We start from the raw sequence: 11,746 nt of genomic DNA, 5'->3' as shown, positions 1-11,746 counted from the left end.
CTAATGCAAATTGGGTGAAGGACATATTACCTTCACTTGTTCGGTTCGGGAGCAGCTAGGGAGAGCACGCATCATTAATTACATGTCACCTAAATTATGCTAATTGATTATGTGCATTTGACATGGGTTCTGGCAATTAAGTTGTTTCCACATGTCAATTCGATTGTTTATAACCTAATAAAACAAACCTTGTCTAAAGCCACAAGGCCCAAACATAAGGAGGCCCATTAAGCCCTCCAACTCTCATCTTGATACTAAATGCTAAGGACACATGTCCCATCTAGAAGGAATAACCAATCATGTAACTAGGTTTTGGAGCAATTCCCTAATACCCTAGCACTATAAATACTACAATTCCCAACGTAAAAAGACATTCAATTCTCTTGCCTAACATTACCATAATTTGCTCTGCCTTCTCTCTAAAACTTTATTTCTCTAGAAAATACTTACTTAAGCGTCGGAGAGAATATTTCTAAGGAAATAATCTTGTTTTGCAGGTTGTCTCGGGAACGTGCCAACATGTACAAGATACCTCCTTGTAGCGCTTACACATCTGCATCTGGAAAAATCAAGCTCGTTGCAAAAGGTAAATGTTCATTCCCCTCACCGAGTTGGTCCGTACATCCAAGGAAGAAGTCTGTAGTTAGTGTCACTTGTGTTGCGCTAGTTGTATGGTGTCCCAAGGTCATTGCACTAATGTTTTAGGAGTCTTGTGTCACCCTTAATGAGCTAGCTTGTATTTTTATTACTCTTTTCGTATTTTATTAAAGGATACATTTTCCACAAACGGTCGTATTTTAGTAAAGGATACACTTTCTTTTTTTGGATGTCATGCTCACCATTTCCAATTATATTAATATTTCTCTCGTTCTTGTGTTTCTCACATTTACCCACATAATCTTTTTATTACAATAAATAATTCGATCACTATCCACTTTCCTCTTATTTTAATAAGTTTACACAAATTCTTATTTACAAGGGGTGTGTAATAAATATTGTACACCGAAGTAAAAGTTGACTCAAAATACATAAAAGTTATCTTTATATTGTAAAAGTTATCTATTTTATATTTTTAAAATTTTCTTATTTTAATAACAAAATTTCTTCAAAATCATTAATAATGTATAAAAATGAATCATTTAATCTTTTAAAAAGTTAATTTATCAATTTCTTTTCATAATATAAAAGTTAACCAAAATATAATAAAAGTTACAAAAAAAAAAAACTAGGTAAAAGTTACTTTGGTGTACAATAAATTTGTGCGCGCAAGACCTTTTGATAAATTTAACTCACTCTCCTGAAATTACGTACTGATCAAAGTATATCATTTAATAAAAGACGCAGGGAGTATATTGTTGCCGGGAAAAAAAATTGAAACATGACCTCAAGAACAAAGGTGAAGTCATGTCATGGAGTTAAAGAGCTACAATCAGGAGATTTTAGGACGCGGAACTGCGGAAGAGCGCAGGTATGAATTAAACAAGCACGCAAAAATTCCACGTGCATTCTCCGCCTCTATGACTCTATCAACGCGTCTATACTCTAAATTCTCTTTTAGTCCTCGCTAACAACATTGAAATTAGTTTTGTCAATTTCAATACAAAAACAGATCCCCTTCTAAATTATTGTAGCTTCCAATTTTATTTTATTTTATTTTTATTTTTATTTTTAAAAATACACAAAAAGACTCCTTTTGCTGAACGCTAATTTTCTGAAAAGTCAGCTAACTTTTTCTTTCACAGCACCTTCAGATTTTCAACTCTGCTCTTTGTTGAGTTTTTGTTTTCATATCTATGGAATTTGATTGAATTTCTGTATCAAATAATGAAAACCAAAGACATCATCAAGAGCATGATGAAACCTTTGAAATTCTACACTCACAAAGGTTTTTATCTATCATCACCTCCTAAAAGTTTCTAAATTTATACTAAGATTATTACTTTGTATTTCTAATTTTTATGAATTGGGTTTTTGTTAGAAGGATCAAAAGAAGCAGATTTGCAGAAGATTGCAGCCCAAGAACAAAAGCAATTTTCCTTTGACACATTAGTTAAAGCAACTGATAAATTTCATCCTTCTCACAAGCTTGGTGAAGGGGGTTTTGGTCCTGTTTTTAAGGTATGTTTTTTTCTTAAAATTTGTTTCTAGAATCTGGTTACTGGGTGGTGTACTCTACAAATACAAGTAGAATAAATTAGGAAACTTAATTTGAAAATTCGAAATTTGATAATACCATGTTGAAATTTGGGATTTTTATTTTTGTGGGCGCAGGGTAAATTATTGGATGGAAGAGAGATAGCGGTTAAAATGCTGTCACAGCATTCGAGACAAGGGCAAAAGGAGTTCATCAATGAAGCAAAGTTGTTGGCTCGTGTGCAGCATAGGAATGTTGTGAATTTGTTGGGGTATTGTACACATGGTGAAGATAAGCTTCTTGTTTATGAATATGTCTCTAATGAGAGCCTTGACAAACTTCTCTTCAGTAAGTTTTTTCTCTTAATTTGCTATTAATTCTCATGTTTTTTGTTCCGGATTTTTGATGTTTGCTTTGGTTGTGTTTGTGATTTTATTTACGCTGTATTCCAGAACCCGAGAGTACATTTTGTAACTACTCCTTTTTTCACCGTATTTGGAAACATCATCTCATTGTCTTAACCCATCATGATTCAAGAAAGGTTTATATGATTTGAGCAAGACGTCCTTTGAAATGTTGGGTTAATATCTGATTATCTGCTACTAATTCAGGAAACTGAACTGTTTTGTTTGACCTTCCAATATAGTTCATGTAACTCTTATATTTTGTTTGTAGGAGTATGAATTGAATGCCCCTCTTAAGGATATAGTGATACGTTTTCCGGGGAAGTGGGTAAAGTATAAATATGGTGTTTAATACATGTAAATGTTAAGAGATATTCTCACTCACACACGCTCCAACTGAAACAATCTCTGTGAATAAGTGTGTACAAGTACCGTGAATGTGTTCGTTTATTTCTATTTTGCACGGAGGAAAAAATGATTAATTTGTCAAGAAAGGTATAAGCTGTGTTCGGAAAAACTAGCGGTAATAGGTACCTTTTAAGGGTTGATTAGCGGATAGATGTCGACTAGTAGAGGGTAATGGTTATTTTTAAAGTAGATGTGGGTAGTATGAGTATTCGGAAAATGTAGCGTTTGAGATTGTAAAACATAATAAATGCGACATATACTCTTTGAAAAGGAACTATAATTTGATCTAACACTAGCCGCTACCTATAAAAGCTCATATATTTAACGTTTGAGAAAAGCTACACAAACGCTACATGTACCGCTAACCGCTATCTTGCCAAACGCTTATAATTTTTACAACTAGTGTTTTGATCTATTCAGACCACCACCTTAAACGCTACTGCCAAACACGCCAATAGTGCATGCTAACTTTAAGGTAAAAATAGAAATGTAGGTAAAATTTGGATACATAATTTGATAGAAAAGGTATGATCGTCGTGGCCTGCAAACCTTAAATGATGGGCTGATTTTGGAGGAGTGCTTTCGAGGTTTCCTAGGTCACTTTAGTTGGTATGCTCTGGGTCTTGGGCGAAGGACCTTTTGTGAGAGTTGCTTGTCTCGCCCGGGAAGCCTAATAAGTGTTTTGAGCGGGATAAAAAATGTGATCCAGATCTTGCAGAGCTTATTTTAGAGATCATTTGGGTCCTGCATGGAGTTCCCTAATGTCATCGTGAGGTACTTACATTACAGTAAAGATAAATCATACATAGAGCACAGGAGAAAGTTTACGCCTTCACCAGCTTGGCAGTCTGACTTGATTTTTCCTCGGCAAAACAACAACTTATCCTTTGCAACAATCTTAGTTGCTGAAAGTATAAACCAATCAAATCTAAGCCATTAAACATTGAGGAGAAGCTGTTTGATTGGCACTAGGTAACTGGAAAGGAATCAAGAAAAGGGCATAAAACCAAATGAATCCTGCCTGGCATACCTGCATCAAGAGTCAAATGTTTGAAGCTTACGCTCGAGCAATTGAGAGGTATGATAGTGCTACATGGTCCTAACAACCAGATTTCCTCGAGCTTTTTTTTATCTCCAAAATACATTATTCAAAACATTATCAACAACAACAACGAAGCCTTAGTCCAAAATGATTTGGGGTCGGCTAACATGAATCGTCGTAGGAGACCGTCATTGTCACCAATCAAACCAGAAAGGAGCAGGAAGTAAAAAAGAAACAACAAGGAAGAGAAAGTGGAATTAATGAATGTAAGATAAGAGAAAAATGTATATATATATATATTATTGAAGAAATATTGTACGGAGTAAGAGATAATAAAAATAAGTAAAGTTTAAAATAAATGAATAAGTAAAATAAGTACATTTCAAAATAGCATGTAAAATTAAAAAAAAATTAAAGAATTATAAAAAAAAAAAAAAAAAAAAAAGAAAAAGAAAGAAACAGAGACATAGAAGTTGTATAAGTCAAGTGAAGTCATCAATGTATATTCTCTCCCTCAACTCTATCCTATCAACGCCATATTTTCCTTTATCCCAAGAAAGCTCATATCGTGCTCAATCACCTTCCTCCAAGTTTTTTAGGTCTTCCCCTACCTCTTGCAATTCTATCACTTTTCCACCCTTCTATTCTCCTAACCGGGGCATCACTTGATCTTCTGCTTACATGTCCAATCCATCTTAAACGATTTTCCATCATTTTAAACTCAATCGGTGCAACCCCTACTTTCTTCCTAATAATCTCATTCCTCAAACAATCCTTTCTTGTATGCCCACACATCCAACGTAACATGTGCATCTCCGCCACATTCATCTTGTGCACGTGACAATGTTTTACTGCCCAACATTCCGTGCCGTATAACAAAGCCGGTCAAATTGCCGTGCGGTAAAATTTTCCCTTCAATCTTTGAGTGAGACATGCCTGAATCACATAGGGTTAGGAACCCTGTGGCACCTTTCCACTTCAAAACCAACCTGCTTTGATTCTATGGGCCACATCGCCATCCAATTCTCCATCCTTTTGGATAATAGATCCTAAATAACGGAACATTTCAGAGCCTTGAACAATTTTCCCATCCAAGGTAATCGCCCCTGTCTCTCTATCTTGGACTCCGCTAAACGTACACTCCATGTATTCCGTCTTGTTTCTACTCAGCCTAAAACCCCGAGATTCCAAAGTTTGTCTCCATAACTCCAACTTACTTTCCACTCCTTTTGTTTCATCAATTAACACAATATCATCTACAAACATCATGCACCGGGGTATACCATCTTGGATTGACCTCGTCAATTCGTCCATGACTATAGCAAAAAGAAACGGGCTAAGTGCGGAACCTTGATGCACTTCAATCGTAATGGGGAATTCTTCGGTCTTACCAACACTAGTTCTCACACGTGCTAACTCCCCTCATACATGTCCTTGATGATATCAATATACTTCCTCGGAATTTCTTTCCTACTTAATGCCCACCAAAGAATTTCCCTTGGTACTTTATCATACGCCTTCTCCAAATCAATGAAAACCATATGTAAATCTTTCTTCTTATCTCGATAATTCTCCATTAGTTGCCTTATAAGATGAATGGCCTCCATAGTCGATCTCCCAGGCATAAATCCAAACTGGTTCTCCGAAATTTTCACAGTTCTCCTCAATCTTTGCTCAATAGTCCGCTCCCAAAGTTTCATAGTATTACTCATTATTTTGATTCCTCGATAGTTGGCACAATCCTGGACATCACCCTTATTCTTGTACAAGGGGATGATAATACTTTTCCTCCACTCTAATGACATCCTATTACTTCCCCAAATTTTGTTGAAAAGAGTTGTTAACCATACAACCCCTCTCTCTCCCAAGCATCTCCAGAATTCGATAGGTATACCATCGGGCCCCACTGCCCTCTTGCGTCCCATCTTTTTCAGTGCCATTTCGACTTCTCTCTTTTGAATTCTTCGCATAAAGTCTAGGTTAACCATATCCCGAGGGATATTTGTATCCCCAATATCGCGCCCTTGATCCCCATTGAACAAGTTATTAAAGTAGAACCTCCATCTATCCTTGATTTCCTTATCTCCCACAAAATTTTTTTGATCAACATCTTTCACACATTTAATCCTCCCGATGTCTCGCGTCTTTCTATCTCTCGTTCGAGCAAGTCTATAGATGTCTTTTTCCCCTTCTTTTGTATCCAATCTTGCGTAAAGATCCTGATTCACCTTTGCTCTAGCCTCTCTTACGACCTTCTTTCCTTCCCTTTTAGCCTCCTTATATACATAAATCATTGTATTCAAAGTAATGATACAAGGAAACCACTCCTTTTCTGGGCGACACTCTAAGAAACATGCTTCTCAGTTTTTTGCCTTTCATTTCTGATTTTTGAACCTGATTTCTGAATCGTTGTTCTTATGCATCATTGTATTAAATATGGAATAGTGCAAGAAGTGCGGGTAGTTCTACGGGGAATCAGCAATTGGTGATTCTTGATCTTATTTAGTTTTTTCTTTCGTGATTAATCTCGCTGTGACATGCATAATTGTTGTTGCGAGGAAATTGTTTTTGTTCCCTATGTACGCTAATTTTTCTGTCCTTTTTCTCAATCAATAATTGTAGGTGTTACGCTATTGCAATTGGTGTAACTTGCATATGTCAGCTTATAGAAATTTATGGTTGGCGTGAAATTTATGGTCCTTCTCTTACATCTATTCTCACCTTTTCTTTTGTTTGTTTTCCCTTTCTCGTTTTACTTCAGTTGATGTGCCGAATGTGGTAAATTAGTTGCTTATTAGGAAATCAGAGAATTGAGTGATCTTTTGAAGCCTTATAATATGTAGCTCTAAATTGATTCATTATATGGGTCAAATACAAGGGCATGGGGGGGAATTAAATACCATTTAACATCATAGAAGCATATTATGAAATTTGAAAATTCTTCTCCTTGTTCACATACCATCTGTGGTTTTGTACAACTTTCACATATATATTTATATTGTGCGCTTATGGCATCCAGGCTTACTATCTATTGCACTTTTGGTAGTTATTGAAGCCGTGACTTTTGTTTGTTGTGTATACCAAATATTTAATTCATATATATTTTCTTCTTATTATTTTCACTTTATGCTATACTGCTTTCATGAGATCTGATGTCATTGACTGCTGAACTATTTAACCTTAAGCAACTCCAAATGCCATTGTAACATCAGTACAATTGCACAAATATTAATTAATACTGGTCCATTTGGAGCAAAAAAAAATGACGAGATACTGATGGTGTCTGATGCAGAACCAGATAAGCGGCAACTACTTGATTGGAAGAAACGGTATGAAGTTGTAGCAGGCATAGCTAAAGGATTGCTTTACCTTCATGAAGATTCACATAGTTGCATCATTCATCGCGACATCAAAGCCAGCAATATCTTACTTGATGATAAATGGATCCCTAAAATTGCTGATTTTGGCATGGCTCGCCTCTTTCCTGAAGACCAAACACATGTAAATACTAGGGTTGCGGGTACCAAGTATGTCATTCTTATATAAGTTTGTTTTCCCCTAATATAGCGGCATTCTTGATTTCTAACCTGTAGTGTTTTATTTATTTATTGGAACAGTGGTTATATGGCTCCGGAATATGTCATGCATGGGCATTTGTCAGTGAAAGCTGATGTATTCAGTTTTGGAGTGGTGGTGTTGGAGCTGATTAGTGGTCAGAAGAACTCTTCATACAACCTAGCCCTTGATACTCATAATTTACTTGAATGGGTAAGTTATTGGGTTTTATGAGTCAAATCTGTTTAGCAACTTCTAAAACACCCTCTCTCTGATCCATAATAAAGGTCGTTTATACCAAGAACTCAGCTGGTTGCTGTTGCAAAATTTGGACTATGCGAACAAACCCTACATTCATTATCTCGTAGATAACATCGTATTACTCGATCCAGCCTCGTGGAATTTCCATGTCAATATTACACATTTACACATGAGTCATTATCACGTTTTCTTTGGTAATACTGTAGTAAGTTAGTTATTATGTGGGTGGGGTATATTTTGGTAGGTGGTTGCTGTCTACTTTATGCATTATTTGACATTTATATAATGGTAGAAGAGGGGGGAGGGGGGCTCATTACAATTGTTGACTGATTCAAACTTGGTTTTTTTCAGGTAATGACTTGGAAAATATAAGCCTTTTTGTCTTAACAATATATTCTAATTAGTAAATACTCCATTCGGAAATCATATTTGTCAAATATACAAGTACTATTTATGGATGGATATCTTGAAGTTGTCATTTTATTGAAATAGTAAAGGATTATTACTGGATTTTAGTTTTATGTCCTTATATTAACTGAGGGGCTGACTAACACAACTATTGAAGGGTATATTTTTAAAATCAAGACATATGAGCATATTGTTAAGTATGAGAGGTCCGGGACAATAAATTTCAAACGATGGAGTAATTTGTTATTTGTGACGTTTGTTGATACAGAGTATTTCGATAAAGGATCTCATGTCAAAATTCAATGCACCAATGTTTATTGATGTGTCAAGAACTCAAGACTCAAGTGGGGTTTGGGGTTTTATTTGTCAAAATCTCCTATAGATTAAATTTGAAATGGTGGGCACAAAATGAGTTGTCATAAAGATCATTAAGAAGTCATTATACCATACAAATGTTTCTAGAGTTATAGGGAGGCTGTCGTGTTGAAGAGTAAGGATGAGAGAGAGACGAATCGATGAGCTCATGCTTTCGTTTGCTGACTCGATTCGGAACTCTTTTACGTTATGACATCTCTTTCAAATTTTTGATGCAGCAGAAGGGCCAGAGTAGAAAAGTAGATTGTGACTATATTTTGTCTACACTTGGTTATTTAAGATGTAATCATGTACTTATAAGAGCTAAAATATACTTTTGGTTGGCAGGCTTACAAGCTTTTCAAGAAAAGTAAAAGTCTGGAAGTGCTGGATCCATCAATAGCAAGCACAGCGGATGCTGAACAAGTAGCTCTATGTGTTCAAATTGGGCTATTGTGTACTCAATCAGATCCCAATTTAAGGCCATCAATGCGGCGTGTGGTGGTTTTGCTGTCAAAGAAACCAACAAGTCTGGAAGAGCCAACCAGGCCAGGCTTCCCCGGTTCAAGGTATCGGAGGTCTCGACCTCCAGGGGCATCATCATCTCAAACTGCTTCTACGGGTGCATCTTCCTCAACCAAAACAGATGGCACTCATGGCACCACCAGTACGATGACTGTTACTGCTACTACCACCACTGCTAGGAGTCTAGGGTCAGATCCTCGTGGTAAACGGCCTGTGGGATAGCGTGAATAATATTTTTCAAGGATAATTTAGTAGAAATAGTGAAAGAAAGAGATAAGTTAAATAGAAGGGAGTAGGAGCTGATCGTTATTCTTTTTTAAATTGTGTAAATAGTTTGTTATTTTGTTGTTTTAATACTTTCTAGGAATGTAAATGAAATTAAATTGAAAGAGAGTAGGAACATATTCCTGTAGTTTGTTTTCGTAATTCAATTAATTTATAGCATTTTTTTAATGGAAGTGATGAAATAGCATTTTTTTAGTGATGTTACATAAAATGGCCATCCAGCGTGGCCTAGTCAAGCTGCAACACGTGGCTCTAGGGATGGCAATTGGGCGGTGTGGGTACGGGGACCCCTTCCCCTGCATCCGCCAAAAAAATTTACACCCATCACCTACCAGCCCACCCGCAGGGGGTATAATTTTCTCGTCCACACCCGTCTAGGCGGGTTTATTCCTATAATCATACCCGCTCCACTACCCGCGTGGATGATACCAACCGCGTTTACCCGCCTATACCCCCTTGCTTAATAATATAATAATAAAAAAAAATTCTTGTTTCTACTGTTGTTTGACAGCCTTAACACTTACAAGCCAATGCATAACAAATATCATCCCTATCAAAGGATTCCAAGATCCAATAATGCAACATATTTATCAATGTCCTCAAGCTAAAAATAAAAGTATTTTTAACGTTCTTAATTAAATTAGTACATTAAAGAAACACGACAAATACCGAAAATTAATAATGTCTCCAATAATTACTTAAAGAAATACAAAAATCTCAATCAACACAAACAACATTTTCATCCATATTAGATCTTGCATCATCCTTATCTTCAACATGGTCCTCAAGATCATATATATTCAACACCTTAACGACACCACCACGTGCAAAATTGCATAAATATATATAATTAGAGTCTAAATTTAATTTTAGTATATCATAAATAATTAAATCAAATTAGTTTTACCTTTAATTTCCACCTAAATCCAATTTTGAGAACATATCCGGATGAAGTCGACTACAATGAGGATCAATTATACGTCCGCTAGTACTAAATGCAGATTCCGATGGGACAGTAGAAACAAGAATGCTCAATATATCCTTTGCTATTTCTTGTAGAAGGGGATAATTGTTTCCATTTGTTTTCAACCAATTAAGAATATCAAAATTAGGATCCGGTGCGACAGCTTTTTCATCCAAGTACTTCTCCAAATCAGATTTTACCCCAACGCCAAAGTCTTGTGACACAAATTGTGCATACTCTTCCATGTACACTGGACCCATACTACTTGTAACATTAGTTGAAGGCACTTGGCTACTACTTGCTCGATTATTGCCACTTCTATTCTCATATTCCTCCACCAATTCCTTTAGAAAATCATAAATCTTGTTTACCTCAACTTCAACATCACATGCATTGTAAATTTAACGAAAGTAAAATCGAATGAGATTCAACTTGAACCTAGGATCAAGTATAATTGCCACGCCCATAAGAGCCATTGACATTACCCAATATTTATTGTATTTCTCTACCATCACTTGGACCATTTGTCTTATCTAAATGGGAGGGTAGGACAACTACTTGTTTGATAACAGTTTAATCTCACAAGTGCTAGGAAAATAAACATTGGCAGAAGGATATTTGGAGGCAGAAAATAGATGTGTAATATCATTAAAAACTTTCAATAACTCACATATTTTCATAACCTTATCCCAATCTTCATTAAGTGGTGCATTTTTGTACAAATTATCTCGAACACTAGAACCACAAACACCTCCCTATACTTCATGGCAACCTCAAGCATCTCATAAGTCGAATTCCATCTAGTTTTACAATCAAGTACTAGTTTTCTTGAACAATGAGGAATAACTTGCTTAGCTACTTAATCAAAATTTTGAGCTCTCTTATGTGATGAGGTCCAAAAGACAACATTGTCCCTAATTCCTTCAATACCCTCTTTAAATACAACACTTAACCCATCTTGAACAATCAAATTTAGTATGTGAGCACAACAACGCATATGAAGAATACGTCCATGCAACATCAATGAACCATAAGGAAATTCCCCACTCAAAATATCCATCATTGCATCATTTGTAGTGAAATTATCAACTGTTATAGAAGACAATCTAAGATCAAGATTCCAAGATTGAATGCATTCTTTTAAAGACTCAGCAATGACCTCAGCTGTATGAGGTGCTGGGACATACAAAAACCTATTAGATTAACATGAACACACAAAATACATCACAACATAGAAGACTAATATGCTACTATTAAGAAGCTCAAAAATAAACTAAAAAACTTGCATAATTAATCACATAATACCTTGCATAAGTGAACACAACAATGACTACACAAGAAAGAGAAACTACTATTAAGAAAAATGCTAAGCAAGTAAGCACAAAAATATGGAGCAAGATGAAACC

The 11,746-nt window shown here is 35.8% G+C and overlaps 1 protein-coding gene across 3 annotated transcripts; it reads left to right on the top strand.

The window, feature by feature from the left end:
• The first annotated feature begins 440 nt into the window (after nt 1-440).
• On the top strand, nt 441-9,544 carry LOC110790881 (cysteine-rich receptor-like protein kinase 43). 3 transcript variants are annotated; one of them, XM_056840677.1, is made up of 7 exons: nt 441-586; nt 1,339-1,468; nt 1,979-2,118; nt 2,272-2,482; nt 7,281-7,515; nt 7,606-7,756; nt 8,915-9,544. In XM_056840677.1, exons 4-7 carry the CDS (start codon nt 2,308-2,310, stop codon nt 9,311-9,313), a joined length of 960 nt encoding a protein of 319 aa, XP_056696655.1. In that variant the 5' UTR covers nt 441-586; nt 1,339-1,468; nt 1,979-2,118; nt 2,272-2,307; the 3' UTR covers nt 9,314-9,544. The 3 variants fall into 3 exon arrangements, with proteins under 3 accessions (XP_056696655.1, XP_021851334.2, XP_021851333.2); XM_021995642.2 differs by lacking the exons at nt 441-586; nt 1,339-1,468 and adding an exon at nt 1,551-1,885 and having other exon boundaries at nt 1,982-2,118; XM_021995641.2 differs by lacking the exons at nt 441-586; nt 1,339-1,468 and adding an exon at nt 1,552-1,885.
• Nucleotides 9,545-11,746: the final 2,202 nt, after the last annotated feature.

Source organism: Spinacia oleracea, chromosome 3 (assembly GCF_020520425.1).
Source record: "Spinacia oleracea cultivar Varoflay chromosome 3, BTI_SOV_V1, whole genome shotgun sequence".
Taxonomy (NCBI): Eukaryota; Viridiplantae; Streptophyta; class Magnoliopsida; order Caryophyllales; family Amaranthaceae; genus Spinacia; species Spinacia oleracea.
Note: the sequence above shows the minus strand (reverse complement) of the source record. Positions and strands in the feature narration are given on the sequence as shown.

Coding starts and splice junctions, on each gene's coding strand:
- LOC110790881 (XM_021995641.2), top strand. CDS start 1,825: ATGAAAACCAAAGACATCATCAAGAGCATGATGAAACCTTTGAAATTC. Junction 2,119..2,271: donor GTTTTGGTCCTGTTTTTAAG/GTATGTTTTTTT, acceptor TTGTGGGCGCAG/GGTAAATTATTGGATGGAAG. Junction 7,757..8,914: donor CTCATAATTTACTTGAATGG/GTAAGTTATTGG, acceptor TTTGGTTGGCAG/GCTTACAAGCTTTTCAAGAA.